This window comes from Bos taurus, chromosome 26 (genome assembly GCF_002263795.3).
Source record: "Bos taurus isolate L1 Dominette 01449 registration number 42190680 breed Hereford chromosome 26, ARS-UCD2.0, whole genome shotgun sequence".
Classification (NCBI taxonomy): domain Eukaryota; kingdom Metazoa; phylum Chordata; class Mammalia; order Artiodactyla; family Bovidae; genus Bos; species Bos taurus.
In genome coordinates, this window is record NC_037353.1 from 18,324,436 (window position 1) to 18,339,254 (window position 14,819).

General features: G+C 54.9%; 1 protein-coding gene across 1 annotated transcript in view; it reads right to left on the reverse strand.

The window, feature by feature from the left end:
- Window positions 1-14,819, reverse strand: part of SLIT1 (slit guidance ligand 1) — a 172,041-nt gene that overhangs the window by 52,107 nt on the left and 105,115 nt on the right. Inside the window, exons 5-12 of the mRNA XM_002698413.7 lie at window positions 7,864-7,935; window positions 6,752-6,823; window positions 6,089-6,160; window positions 5,386-5,549; window positions 3,097-3,244; window positions 2,628-2,699; window positions 2,072-2,143; window positions 327-398 (exon numbers count right to left, since the gene is read on the reverse strand). Of these exons, the coding sequence (XP_002698459.1) occupies window positions 327-398; window positions 2,072-2,143; window positions 2,628-2,699; window positions 3,097-3,244; window positions 5,386-5,549; window positions 6,089-6,160; window positions 6,752-6,823; window positions 7,864-7,935 (744 nt within the window). The remainder of the gene's footprint in view (window positions 1-326; window positions 399-2,071; window positions 2,144-2,627; window positions 2,700-3,096; window positions 3,245-5,385; window positions 5,550-6,088; window positions 6,161-6,751; window positions 6,824-7,863; window positions 7,936-14,819) is intronic.

Consider the following 14,819-nt stretch of genomic DNA (forward strand, 5'->3'; position numbering starts at 1 on the left):
GAGAACCTTGGCTGAACGCTCATGGCTCAAAGAGCCTGGCCTGGGCCTGGGTGTCCCTCACAGGAGACAACTCCATCCCTAGCAACAGTGAGCATTCAGGAACGCAGGCTGCATCTCAGGGACCTCTCCACTGAGGCATCCTGCGATCAGCTCTGAATCCACTTCTCTGGCCCCTCACAGCCCTGCCAGGTCTGCCATCCCCCAAGCTCCTTGCCTCCAGTGAGTCCCACATCCCAAAGAGGCCGAAAGGGCCAGGCTGAGAGGCCGGAGGAACACTGCCCCCCTCTGTAGGCCCCACCCAAGGTCACTCGCGTTTAGGTCCTTACAGGAGCTGTAGGGTGAACAGGCCTCCAAACACGCCCTGGGGGAGGTCTGTGATCTTGTTCCCATAGAGGACCCTGGAAAGAAGGCAGTGGAAAGGGAGAATTAGAGGACTGCCCCACACAGCTCTCCAAGCCCTGCCCACACGACGGTACCATCCCTAAGCCTTTCACACTACTGGTCCCACGGGTGTAGGCTTGTTCTAAGAGCGGCCAGTAGATGGCAGTAAAGTGCACTGGGAAGGGGTCATGGTCCCTAATCAGCACAAAGGTGACCTATAGGCTAGAGGCAGCCGTGACCCCCACTGTTTTGAGAGCACCCCCTCACTCACTCTCTGCCCTCAAGCACAGATCCCATGGAAGCCTGCAAAAGGGCCCTTCCAGGGAAGCTCATGGGAAATTAACCTGGTTAGGGATCCGAAAGGAGATTTTTCAGAGAGAAGAAAATCCCAAGGGCAGGAAAAATCATCTTTTCAGAGAATTACAGGCAAAAATGGGATCGATACAGCACATATGGTATGAGCTCCAGCATGTCAAGTGACACTTTCCAGCACTGATAAAATATTATCACAAGAAGGAAACAGACCAAAGTGTTAGCTGGGCTTTGATCTGGTGGCAGGATTGCAAGTGGGTTGTTTTATGCTTTAGAATTTACAGTTTCCTTCATGGAACATGAATTACACACATAATCAGAAAAAAATGCAAATGTTCAAAAAAGACATGCAGGCAGGAATGGGGTCAGACAGAGGGTGGAAGTGTCATGGAAACCTGGAGTGGGGGGGTGTATTCCACTCCAGTTTCACAAGCTGCACCCTCCCACCCCTCCAGCCACTCCTGGAAACACTCCATCTGAGTAAAAACAGCGTGCTATCTCTTTGAGATCTCTCTTGGAGGAGGGCACAGCGGGAGCTAAGTAGGTTCCAGGCTGGCCCGAGTGGACAGCTTCAGTATGTTTTGGGTAGAGGAAACAAAGTGGACAGTAGCTTGAATCTCAGCCAGCCAGCACCAGGAGGCCTCTGCGACATGATCTGATTTGGAAAGCACCCTGAGTTCACTCTGGAGACAATGCACCATGGGACCTCAGGGAGTGAGAGGCTCAGTGAACGGGGGAGTGCAAGCAAGGGTTCTTGGAAAAAGAGACATGGCAACATCTCCTAATTTTCGATGCCACACAGTGCTTTGTAGATTGATGGGTCCCCAATAAACTGTTGAGGGAAGGGAAATACTGGACAGGGTTAGGGAGCAGGTAGGCAGGAAACACGGTCTTCACCATCACCCACCACAGCCTGAGATCAGAGCACGTCTGGGACAAAAGTTATAAGCTGTAGCAGATTTCACAACTAGAGCTGGTGGTTGCTGCCATTCCCTAACCCAGGGAATGCTTAGGAGAACAGAGTACTGGGCCTCTGTGTGGAGGCAGGGTCAACATGAAGGCTGGACTAAGCCAGATGACTGCCACAAGGAATGCTGGGAAAATCCCCACTGCAAAAGGAAGAGCGTCACTGTTGCCAGGGGCAACAGCTCTGCCTAGCTTTTCCATGCACTCAGCCCTTGATTCCCTCCTCCCCCTCCCAGCTGCAGAGGGTCCACCAAGAGGAAGGGAAACCTGAGCACAAGAACCCTGGGCACTGCATCCAGAGAGAGACCCACTGAGGCTGGGTGGGTGGCGACATGTTCCTTCTCTCACACCCACCAGAGGTGCCCTGGGGCGATGCCCTGGACCACTGCAGAGCCTTGGCACTGCTACTCACAGTGAGTTCAGGGACCGGAGGCCCTGGAAGGCATCAGGCGCGATCTCCGAGATCTGGTTGTTGCTCAAGTCTCTGCAAGGTGAGCAGAGGAGAGAAGGTGGCTGAATTCCTCAACGGCCACCAAGCCCTGCCTGCCCCCTGCCTCCCAGATACTATGGGAGGGCAGATATTTCTTTGAAATTAGGAAAGAGAAGGGCCAGTTCTCCTATCTATCCAAGGACCATGCACAGGGGGCAACCCAGCTATCCCCTACACACACCCCTCACAGCCTCAACTGCTCCTATTGGTGCCCAAGCTGAAATGGGAGGATGACAGTCAGTTCTGGTCACGTGCCAGACTCAGACTCAGCATCCCCTTTGGGCCTCATGACTACCCTTCAAGCAGGTGGCACCACCACCATCCCTACATCACAGATGAGCCTGGGAGGAAGGCCGGTGATGACTTGGCCCTAGGCACAGCCATGGGACCCAGAGTCAGCACCTGCCCCAGGGCAGTGGCATGCTTGGGCTGGGCTTTGCCCTATGCTGACCCCCAGGAAACAGCAGAAGACACTCACATCCTCCGCAGCTTTCTGTAGGGAGAGAAGGCCCCCGGGGGGATGGACTTGATCCCATTGAGCTCCAGCCGGCTGCAGAGAGAAAACAGAAGGACAAGGGCAGGTGGCCCCACCCAAGTTGTTGTTGAAACCAGGCCCTTTACCCATCAGTCCCTGCTCCCATCCTCGTCTGGAGTAAGGGGGCTGCAGCAGAGAAAAGGAGCTGGTTTTGAGTGCCATTATCCCAAGCTGGTGTGGCTGAAAGGGGCTCATGTACAATGTTAATACTAAGAAACCAATTCTAGCAGACTGGCCCAGCTGGGCTGGACAGATGAACCACAGAGGGACACCCTGCCCCAACCTTCCAGAGTGCCAGCCTTGGGCAGAGAGCTCAGCCCAACTGAGGCAAAGTGTAGAGGGGCCTCGGGGTAGTGCCCGCTCTGGCTCCTCCCTGGACCACCAGAGCCTGGCCGGCCCTGCCTGTACTCACATCTCTGTCATGGCCTCGGGCAGGTTGGCAGGGATGGCGGTCAGGCCTTTGCCACGACAATCCACGATGCCGTTGCTGCAGGCGCACATGGCCGGACAGGAGCCGGAGGAGAGGGTGCAGGAGGGCGTGCGCCCCGCCTCCCCCTGGCCTGCGGAAACAGAGCCCGATGTTTGCTAAACTTGAATCTGAACCTAACTCTGCTGCATGAGAGTGTGAATTGCACACTAAGAAATCCTAGCCTCAGTTCTGAAGCTCTGGGTTCTAGTCCAAGTCACTGGACACTTCTGGCTTGAATACAAGGACCGTATTTACCAGTGCACACTGCGCCACATGTTGTGGTAAGGGTTGTGTGTGTAACATCTCAGTGACTCCTACTGCACAACCCTGCAAAGAGCGTGATATCATCGTGGCCACTTTCCAGGTGAGAAAATGGAGTCCTCGATATTAATCTGTGGAAGTGACACCGCTAATGAGCGGTGCATTCAGGGTGAAGCCCAGTGTCTGATGTAAGGGCCCATGTCTTTTAATACTGATGTATCACTTATACCGAGTGTACCGTCTTAGGTGTAGAGCTGATCCAATTCCCACATATGGATACAGTCACAGAACCACCCCCTCAACAGGGAATATTTCTATCACTCAAGAAGTTTCCCTCATGCTCCTTCCCTGAAGTAGCCGGTGTTCTGAGATCTCTCACCAAAGATTTGTTCTGCTTGTCTGTGGACCTGAGCAAAACCAGACCGCAGGCTCTCTTACATCTGGTTTCTTTTCACTCAAGGTAAAATTTTTGAGATTCGCCCATTGTACTGTATGAGTACACAGTTTTTTCTTTTTCATTGCCGAGTTATAGTCTATTGTATGGCTCTGTCATCACTGGCTAATCCAATCTCTTGCTGGTAGACATGCGGGTGATCTCCAACTTTGGGATATCATGAAAGAAACTGCTTGGCTATTCTCAGCCCTGTGTTTTGCATAACACACGCACACCCCCAGCCCGGAGCTGCAGGGTCGTGTCTCACACACACAGCAGCCCTGAGCACAGGGGCACCGGCGCTGAGGAGGAGGAGACAGCCACCCCACCCCATCCCCAGCTTCATGCTGAGGAGAGGACGCCGACCTCTGTGTGACTGGTGGGCTCGGGTCCACAGGCTTGGGAGAAATGGGCAGCATCTGATCCTCTTTCATGAATCTGTGAGCTGGTCACTTACTCAGCAAACATTCCCTGAGCATCTATCTCTGTGTCGAGTGTGAGCAAAGTGCTAAGAAATGACCAGAGAATATGTCACATGTGCCCATGTGCTCATGGACCTTGCAACCAGTCCCTGGGAAGTCCCATCTGGGTCTCTGCAGGGTGAGGACCAGGCGGGGCAGCAAGGCGGGGAGGGTGTACCCAGCAGGGGAGCAGCCTGCCAGGAGGCCAAGGTGGGAGGCACCTGCTCCTGGGAAGGGCAGAGAAGAGCCCACTGGGACGGAAGACTGAGGGGGCCACTAGGTGGAGGAGGCAGAGATGACCTGGCCCAGCCTCGAGGAGCCCAAGGCCAGCTTGGACTCTACCAGGAGCACCGGGAGGCCTGGTGAGGATGAAGCAACAGTAACCAGTCCAAATTTGTCCGTCCCTTTACGTTTTTCTGGCTGCAGAGTGGAGACTGGAAGGACCAGACAGGAGGTGGGGTGGCCGGAGAGGAGGCCCTTGCAGGACCCCCGGTGGAAGATGGAGGTACAGGCTCTGGAGTCTGTCTCGCCTCAAACCAAGGCTTTAGGCCCAATTCAATGGCTTTTCAAAGTAGCACAATGAGGGAAGGGAGAGGCGGGAATAGGAGGGGGCAAGGAATGGAGGAAGTGAGGGGTGGGAGTTGACGGGCTGGAGGGGAGGGGAGGGAGGAAAGGGCTGGCCGCATTGGGTAGAAGCAAAAGCGAGGCATTGAGTAGAAGGGATGGGGCAGAGGGACAAGGGGCAGGCAGCAGGAAAGGACTGATGGTGGGGACCGGAGGGGAAATGCAGTGGAGGCAGGAGGCGATGCGTAGACAAAGGCAATGCCTGAGAGCAGGAGGTAGTGGCTGAAGCAGGAGAAGGAGGTGACTGAGGACAGGAGGCAGTGAGTCTGGACAGGAGAGAGTGAGTGAGCGTAGCAGATGGCATGTGGTCCAAGAGGCGTCCACGGATGAGGACAGGGGGTCTTGGGTGACCCAGATGTGAATGCGTGGTGACAGGAGGCCCTGGGTGGGAACAGGAGGCGGGCAGGAGGCAGGCGATGGGGATCTGAGAGCCCAAGCAGGGCTGGCACCCACCTGAGCAGCTGAACTCACTCTTCTGGACCTCAGCCACATTGAGGCCGCGCAGGCCAGCGGGGCCGGAGCACTGGGTGAAGAGCCCGATGGTTGGCCGTTGCCTCAGCCACTGGGAGAGCCAGGCCAGGTGGCAGTCACAGAACAGGTGGTTGGAGTGCAGGCGGCTGCAGGGGATGGGCGAGGACAGGGAGGCTCACAACCAACCTGGGTCCCCAGCCCCTGGAAATACTGGGGCAGAGCCCCTCCGCTCAGCAGGGGTAGGGGGTCGAGCCCCTGGCACTCCACTCGGTCGGTCGGGGCACAGCCTACACCCAGTCAGCTTCGCAGCTCAGGCCCCAAGAGCTGGAGATTATTTGAGCAGGGGGAAGCCTCCCTCCTCTCCCAGCACTGGGGGCAGCCCTTTGGCTGGAGTGTGCCCCGTGAAGACACACTCACTGAGCCCACAGACACCCTCCCCTCAAATCACTTAACTCACCTTCCAACCCAAAAACAAATTATCTGCTGTCCAAGGGAAACATCCAACATAAAAGACATTCAACGTCCTTCCCTTTTAGATCACTCCCCCTCCCCCAGCTCGACTCAGCCCCCTCCCTGGGGTGACCTCTGGGGTCTCAGAGGAGGCCGAGCTCTCCCCACCCCCACTCCGAGCCCCAGTACCCTCCCAGCTGGGCGCTGTGCTCTCAGGCACCCCGGGCTGACTCACAAGGTCCGCAGCTTGGGCATGTGGTTGAAGCTGGACACGGGGATCGTGGTGATGTTGTTGTTGTTCAGGGTCCTAAGTGGGGTGGGGGGGAACCAAGGTCACTTAGCATCGGCCCAGCAGGAAGCTGCGCGGGAAGGGGGGGACCTGGCTTCCCTCTCACATTGCGCTCACGGTTCACCCTCAAGGGACCAGCGCTGGGCTGGACCCCGGGGGTTATGCCAGAGAGCCACCTGAGGTTTTCCCAGAGGAAAACCCTGAGCTGGGACAGTGACGAAGAGCCAGCTGTGCCATAAACTCTGAGGCTGGTAGGACAGGGGACGGGGAGCCAGGAGGGGAGGATGGGTGCAGACTCTGGCTGGCTTGGAAGAAAGCATGGGGCTCACACAGACAGAGGGAGGAAGAGGAGGCATTCAGGCCTCATGTGTTAGAAACTCTGGAGAGACACAGCCACTCACGCTGGGGCTTCATCACAAGCAGTTTAAGCCTGGGTCATGCTGCCACAGGCAGGATCCCACGAGCACGAGCCCTTCTATCCTCGGGCAGCAAGTCCTGGCCTAGAGCCCACCTCCCAGGTACGCCCGCCTTTCGCGCGGCTGCTGGGTCCCTGATGCCTGTATCAGCTTGGCTCTCCTGCCTTTGCCACCCTTCCTAGGCTTTACTTACAGCACCTCTAACCCCCGCAGAGCCCGGAAAGCTCCTTCCTCAATGCAGCCAATCTGGTTCTTGTCTAGCTGTCTGTGAAGCAAAGGAACGTGGTAGAGAGGACAGCACGTTACCTATGGCAGGGATGACCCAGCATTCCACCCAGCGCTCCACTACTTCCAAACACAGAAGCCTGACCCCAATCATTTGCCCAGTATACACACAGCGATCCAACCGGTAATCGTTAACAAAAGCTTAAAGTCTGTCTTATTTTTAAAACAGTAAGTATAAGCAAGAGTTATATTAGCAGGTACCACCTCCACTTTAGAGACCACCTAGAGGGTGCTGGCAGCTGTAAAATGAGAGTCTATCATAGGAGCCGTGGCAGCCAGAGCTGGCAAACAGATTTCAGCCTGAGGGCTAAGAGAGACCGACTCAAGGCAGCTACCTGGACTGCTGCTTCCAGAATAAACTGAAGCTGTGATTGGGCTCCTTGGGGAAGAATGCAGTGATCGATTACCAATGTCTACTACAGGCACCAGGAATAGGAGGAGGGTGACAAGCATGCCAGGCATTTGCCATCACTACAGCAAGTCAGACCTGGGGTGGGTTGGAGTTATAAGCTTGGACTAGAATAAATATGAATAATAGAAATAAACCATTACATTTACACAGCTTTCAACAGAGTGTATTCATTTCCAGGTCTCATTTCAAACTCAGAGCAAGCTTGTGACATAAATATGATGCCCCCGTTTTGCAGAACAATATATAGAGGCTCATTGAAATTAACTGACTTGCAACAGCTTATACAATTTGGACCTGCCAAAAAAAAGGGGGGAACAGTCAAACCCAACTCTCCCCACCCACTGAAGGGCAAGGGTACAGAGAGTGTTCATTTCAATGGAACAAGAATCCCACTGTTGATGACACTCCTTTCAACCCAGTCCCACAAGGCTGATGAAGTGCTTTCTCCCACCCCAGATTGTTCCAGAAGACCATGCTGGCATGAGCCGTCTCACAGCCCAGACCTGCTCCCTGGCTGCCTGGACCACAGGGCTCAGGAAGACCCATCAGGATGCTGCCAGGGGTGCCCTGCAGCCCGAAGCCCCCTTCCTTCTCAGGCTTATACTCACAAATTTTTGAGATCTGTAGCGCCACGGAAAGCCTTTCTGGGGATGGCCTGGATGGTGTTCTCACTTAGGTCCCTGTGAAGACAAAGCCAGAGGGAGAAAAAAATAATCAGAAACATTTCTCCAGAGCACCCTGAAGAGCCAGGGAGGTCAAGCGAGCCAGACAGTACCCTGACCAGACAGAGCTGTGTCCTGGCACCTGGGACAGTGCTCAGCACACAAAGATCACTGGCAAACATTTATCGAATGAATGAGTGAACGAGTCAGAGCTCAGGCCCCCACCACTGCCCCTTCTCTGGGCAGAGGGTTTGCAGCTAGAGGGTGCAGCCTGAGGCAGTGGTCAGATAATCGGCTCTGCCAGCCCCCAACCCTTTACGCCAGATCCGTGGGGGTCAGCTCGGCCCCAAGGCATCCTCCAGGGCTGCAAAGGAAAGAGGAGGGGCTTCTCGACAGAGCCCCCAGCTGCCCCACACCTGTAGAGAGTCTTCTGATAGCTCACTCTGTGTTCTACTGAGCAGGAACAGAAGCGCCAGAAGAAGGCACAGCTGGATCCCAGGTAACCCAGCAGTAGGGAGCCCACCTAGGTCAGGAACTCCAGGCTGGAGCTGACTCCAGGTGCTGTGGTCTTGGGGTCTGCGGGGACCAGGGCTGCTACGAAGCCTGGGGACTAAGCATGCCCACCTAGGAACACAGGACTGCATCCTAGCCCTGAGGCGTGGAAGGCAGGGACCACCCGGGACTTCGTCACCTCCCCCTTATTAACATCCTGAAGTGAGGGAGAAGGCACTGCACGGCCTTAGCAAACCAGCCTCCCCTCCCTGGCAGGACTGGGCCTCGGGCTCCTGTCCACTTGCCTCTCCTCCCTCTCTCAATCCTCACTGCAGACTTCATAAATGCCCCTTTGCTTCCCACAGTGGGGATAGCAACCTCCCCAACCCCTGCCCCGCCCAGCACGTCACAGTGTGGGGCAAATACTATCACCATCCCCACTGCAGGAAGTGGGAAAGGGAGGCTCAGAGAAGTGAGGCGGCTTCTTTAAGGGAAAAAAGCTGGTGGAGGTGGGGGTGGGGGCAGGGGGAGTGCTCCAGAGGCTGAGCCTAGCAGTCAGGTCCCAGAGCCTCCCCATACATGGCAGTGGATCTCTGACAATCTCTGATGGCCTGGGCTGCTGGTCCCGACTCAGGAACCTATGTCGGACAGTTCGGCAGACCTCGGACCCTCCTCCTGGGCTAGATCCTTGGGGCTTTCACCATTTCCTTCCTCTCAGCCATTCACCCCATGAGCCTCAGGGTTTACTTTGAGCCCCAAGAACACAGCCCACGGGGCTCCCCACTGGGAATTCCCTAAGCTGTGGGAACTACCCCCCATGGCCTGAGTTTTTCTGGTTGAGACAATGAAACAGAAGTGCCGAAGCAGAGTGCACGGGGCCCTGACCTCAGAAAGGCTGGTTCGAATCCCCTCTCCCCACTTCCTGGCTTTGCATTTGTGGGTTTACCCTTTTTCCTCCTGAGCCCTAGTTTCCTTGTGTGCAAAGTGGGGGAACAGCTGCGCCTAAAACCCTGCCCCTCAAACAGAGTGTGAGCCAACATCTCCGAGCTCCCTTCTCTCCAAACCCCAGCCCCTCCTGTCCCCCAGCCACCTAACCCGCCCCAAGCACCTGTGGTCTCAAGGGGCTTTGTCACCATCACACCCCATGTTCCCTGCTCGCTCTCCCCTTGAAAGAAGGCATCTCAAGCCTGCGACATAGACTCTCCTCTCTCTCCTCCATAACTACATTTCAGCTGTGTCTGGCTTCATCTAACCAGCCTGTCTCTGTCCCAGCTAGCAGTTCGCCCTTCAGCCAAGCCTGGCAGGGAACTCTGGGCTGAACTCCCCACCGTTATTCCATTTAATCCTCACTACAGCCCTGCAAGGAAGGTTTTTTATTTGTATTGATCAGTGTATTGATTTAGGCCAACCTTGTTCCAGAAAGGCTTGCAGGTGGCTTATAGGGATTTATAAAACAGCAAGAGTGCAGAAGTAAAAAGTAGGGCAAAGAGAAGACAAATCAATGGTGGACACCGAGCATGCAATATCACATGACCCATATAGCTGCCGGGTCCAGGATTGAGGGTGGGTGTCAAGCTTTCTGAGAGCCCATGCGTAAAGGGAAAACTGGTCAGTTAATTGCATCCTCGATACATGTATAAACTCAAAAGAACCTATTTCTCAGGAGTATAGCTGTTTTGGGCACTAAGATGCGACAAGAATTTCTCCAGGGGTCTTTGTAAAAAATGACTGAGTGTCCTAATCAATAACATTAGATCCATATAATAAATGGGTTTCATGTGTCTGTTTCTTAGAGTAGCATCGCATCAAAGTATGATTCGGGCAGAGCAATTCTGTAAGGATGCACACCAGGAACTAAGTGGGGAGAGGAGGGGCAAGAATGGTCTGTCAGAGGCAGGAGGCATGAGCCTGGCTTGATCCAGGAACAGCTGGGAGCAGGAGGGGGGTGGGTGGAGGGTGTTGAAAGGAAAAAGCCTTGCCAAGCAGAGGAGGTGACAGTTACACCAGAGAGGGGTGTGATCTGATGGCCTTTTAGACATGGCTCTGGGGCACCAAAGCTTATAGAGAAAAGATTCTGCCCCCAGTGGAAACCAAGTGCCACTTAATGAGGTGAGAGTCCAAGGCTGGGTATGGGTATGGTGCCCTTGCTGTTAAAAAGGGTAAAGGAAACTGAATTTGAGACCCTGGAAGAGGCCAACGTCTAGACCACAGGGAAACAGCTGAGCTTTGGAAAGTCCAGGACACGCAGAGTGCTAGCAGAAAGGGCGGTGAAGAGACCCCAGACTCTGCAATGGAAGGATCTATACGCAGCTCCTGCTTCTGCCGTTTACAGCCGTGGGCCCCGGAAGCTACGCAGTTGAGAGCTTCAGTTTCCCTATTTGTAGTATGAGAGTTAAACTATCTAGTCTACAGGGCTTTGAAGAAGATTAAGAGAGTTCATGTATTTACGGTTCTGTTCGAGTCCCTCCATTTGGCAGTTTTTAAGAAACGCTGGCTTTGTCCCAAATGAAGCAAGGTCCCCCGATCCCTTTGCTAAGGTTCTGGTGTTTCCAATTTTCTCACTAGTCACTAGGGGACGCCAGAAGCCGTCCCTGGACCTGGATGCCTGCTCAGCCATTTGGCAAACCCAAAACTATTTACTTTTTTGCCCCAGCTGATCTCCTACCTGGTCAACAACTATCTTGTCTTTTCCAAGCCTCTGTGAAATAAAGTTCCTCATCTCCATTTTCACCACGTTGGCACGCAACCTCCAAAGGTCCCACCTACGACTTTCCTCATCATATTTCCCCAGGTCCAGAGCCTCCTGCTAAGTCGCTTTAGTTGTGTATGACTCTGTATGACCCCATGGATGGCAGCCCACCAGGCTCCCCTGTCCCTGGGATTCTCCAGGCAAGAACATTGGAGTGGGTTGCCATTTCCTTATCCAATGCATGAAAGTGAAAAGTGAAAGCGAAGTCGCTCAGTCTGACTCTTGAGTCTGACTCAAGAGTACTGGAGTGGGGTGCCACTGCCTTCTCCAGAGCCTCCTAGGTCTCCCCTAAACTTGGTCGTTGTTGCTCCCATGCTCCTGTCTCGGTGACCTTATCAGAGACCCTGAAGTGAGGTGAAGTGAAGTGAGGTGCATGCGTGGCCCCGGGTGTGTCAGAGCAGGATGCGATATACTGAGAGGGGCCATCCTGGAAGAGGGGTGCTCTGGAGCTGGAAGGACAAACCAAAACCCGGAGCAGCTGGTGACCCGATCCTGGCCAAAGGAGGCCCAGGGCACACAGCCACAGGGCAGACAGCAGCTCAGAAGGCAGCCTCAGGCCGGACAGCAAGAATCAGATTACCAGAGCAAGGATGCAGCAGCCAGACCAGGGACTGGCCTACAGGTAAGAATGAGGTCCTAGATTTCTGACAGGCTCCCAGAGATACAGATGCTGCTGGTCCCGGAAGCACACACTGAGAGGCCAAGGAGTAGAGGCCGCTGGCTGAGAGCCACAACCGAGTGTCACCATGGTGACTTGGGGTCAAGGAGTCCTGTCTCACTCACTTAAATCATGTTGTCTTGGGTGAGTCACCTAACCTCTCTGGCCTCGGTTTTCTCATCTGCAAAATGGGGGTAAGAAGCGGCACCTACCTTGTAGGATCTGATATGACAGGCACTGGGTGCTCGCCACATAGGCTGCCGTCCCCTCAAATCCCTTCTGCCACAGGACCTTTGCCCTTCCGTTTCCTCTGCCAAAACTATTCTCCCTCCACTCTTCCCCTGGTAACTCCTACTCATCCTTCATATCTCAGTCTACAGACATCTCCCTTCACAGCTCCCTCTGCTACAGGTTCCCAAGGCCCCTGTGATTTTCTTTCTCAGCACAAATCCAGGCTTATAATGAAATATTTGTGTAATGAATGTAATAAAATATTGATTTTTGGTTTTTTTGATTTAGCCTCCAATCTATGGCTCCAGACCGTTGTATCCCTCCCTAGATGGAGTGCACTGCAGGGGCTCAGTAACATTTAGCTGAATAAAGTGGTTCCCTCCATGAGTCTCTTGCAGCAATCCCTCTGCATTTTCCTGACTAAACAAGGAGTTAGGACAGGCCTTGGGGTTGAGAGGGGAAAGCAGGGACCTGGGGCAGGATGGCTGGTTCTGTGTCAACTTTGTGGAACAAACCTCTTCCCGGACACAGGGTACGGTTGTTCCTTCTCTGCCTGACATCCAGAGAGGTCTGAGGTCTGAAGAGTGGGTGGGGGGCATTGCGCTAGAGAAGCATTTGTGGCCACTGGGGTTAGAATCAACTTGCCCTTCCCACATCCTGACATAACTCCGGTCACCACCCTCCATGGCTCTGAGGTGGTCCCAGCTGCATGAGCAAAGGGGATGAGGAGCCTCTGACAAAGATGACTGAGTGACTCTCGTGGGACCCAGAAGAAGAGAGGGAACTGGACCCCTGGAGTCCATGGAGGGGGTCTCGAACTCAGGGTGCAAATAATCCCCTGCCTGAACCCCACCCCCAAAGATGAGGGGCCCTGAGAGGCAGGCTGCGGCTAATAGCACCCTCCTGGAGTCTGGGACACCCCAGTGAGCCCAGAGACCCAGCTGGGTCCCTTCTCTTCAGGGAGGCCCACACCCTGGCTCAGGCACCCTCCCAGAAGCCCTTGCTCCTGCTGCCCTCCTCCCGCCAATCCCTTCAGCCTCCGCCAGGGCTGGGGAGGTGGGGGCTGGGAAGCCAAGGTTGAGACCCCATGTTCTCACTGCTAATCCCCCTTCACGCTCTAAGTAGATTGGGTCCTGCCGGCAGCCTGGCCTCTGAGAGAATCAGTGGGGGGCCCAGACAAAGCCAGACTTGGCCTGGGTTCCTGCCCCCACCCGACAGCCCCATTGCAGAGCTCGGGGCCTGCTCAGTCTGCCTCTCAAGACATGTGGAGTCTCTGGGCAAACTGTCCTGTCCTCTCGTCTGACTGGTTACCATGAGCTCACCCAATATGGAGCCTGGAGGAAACCAGGGCAGCCTGACTACTCCAAGCCACCTAGCACAGGGCTCTTTTATCAGATTAAGGATCTAAGCCTTGGAGCAGACAAAGGCAGCTGAGCACCTACCCACTGAGGGACCTCATGCCAGTTTCCAAATCCCTAGAGCCTCTGTCTCCTCCTCTATAAAGTGGGAATAATCATGGGGCCATGGAGCTTAACTGAGGCTGTGTGTGTATGGTACTTTTGACTGGGGTGGGCAGTCGATTGCCACTGCGAATTGTCTTTACGAGCCTTGGGGCTGGGGGTGTGGGGAGAGTCAGGGTTGAAAATTCTAGGACTTGGAATCGGGGACGGGAGTGAGGCTGGAGGCTCGCTCTGCCACCAGCCTGCCGCGTGACCTCGGGCACGACCTGCAGTTAGTTCCCAGCACCTTGGTCTCCACTTCCAAAAGTACCAGCCTCCCCGAGAGGTCAGGAGGGCGGAATGACACATGGGTGGGCCCAGCTCAGAGCAGCTTCCCTCACGCTGCTGCTGCTGTAAGTGCCACCCAAGACCCCTTGGTGGGTGACAGCACCCACGTCTCTGGCACCTGGACCAGCAGCAGCTGAGCCACCTGGGAGATTCAGAAAGATGGACCTTCTGGCCCCACCTACTGAATCTGAATCTGCATGTTAGCCAGACCCCCAGTGATTCACATGAATATGAAAGTTTGAAACGTGCTGCCTCTGATGAGGGAAAAGTTTAAAGCTGTCCCTGTACTGTGCGTGCATGCTCAATTGTGTCCAACTCTGTGCGACCCCAGAACCTGCCAGGCTCCTCTGTCCATGGAATTTTCCAGGCGGGAATACTGGAGTGGGTAGCCGTGCCCTTCTCCAGGAGATCTTCCCAACCCAGGGATTGAACCCAGGTCTCCTGCATTGCAGGCAGATTCTTTACTGTCTGAGCCACCAGAGGTTCCTATCCCAGCTGAGGCTAAAGGCTAGGGATGATAGCCCCTGTGCCTGCCAGCATTTCATAGCCAGGAACAGAGGTGACAACTCCTATTTTGGGGGGTGCTGGGTTGGGAGAGGCTTGGACACAAACACCCCCACTGGGTAGAAAGAGGGAAGAGCAGCCTCTGGCCTGTCACCTGTGGCATGCCACTGCCCACCTTCACAGGGAACAGAGGAGACGCTCACCAGAGGTAAGGTAGTGACAGCCACGACATTAGTACCACTGTCCTCCCTGCATCCCTGCTGAGGTCGGGGCAGGGCAACACTTGCTAAGAGGGCGTGGGCATGGAGAAAGTAATCCGCTCCTTTGAGGTCAAGAGCCACTGCTCCAGGTCAGGGCTCAGGCAAGGGGCTGGAGACAGAGTCCCAGGGGTCTGCTCAGCACCCCAGGTCCCTGCTGCAGGAGGACCCCAGGGGAAAGGTTCATGGTGCCCCTGTGGGATGCAGGTACACAACCACATCTA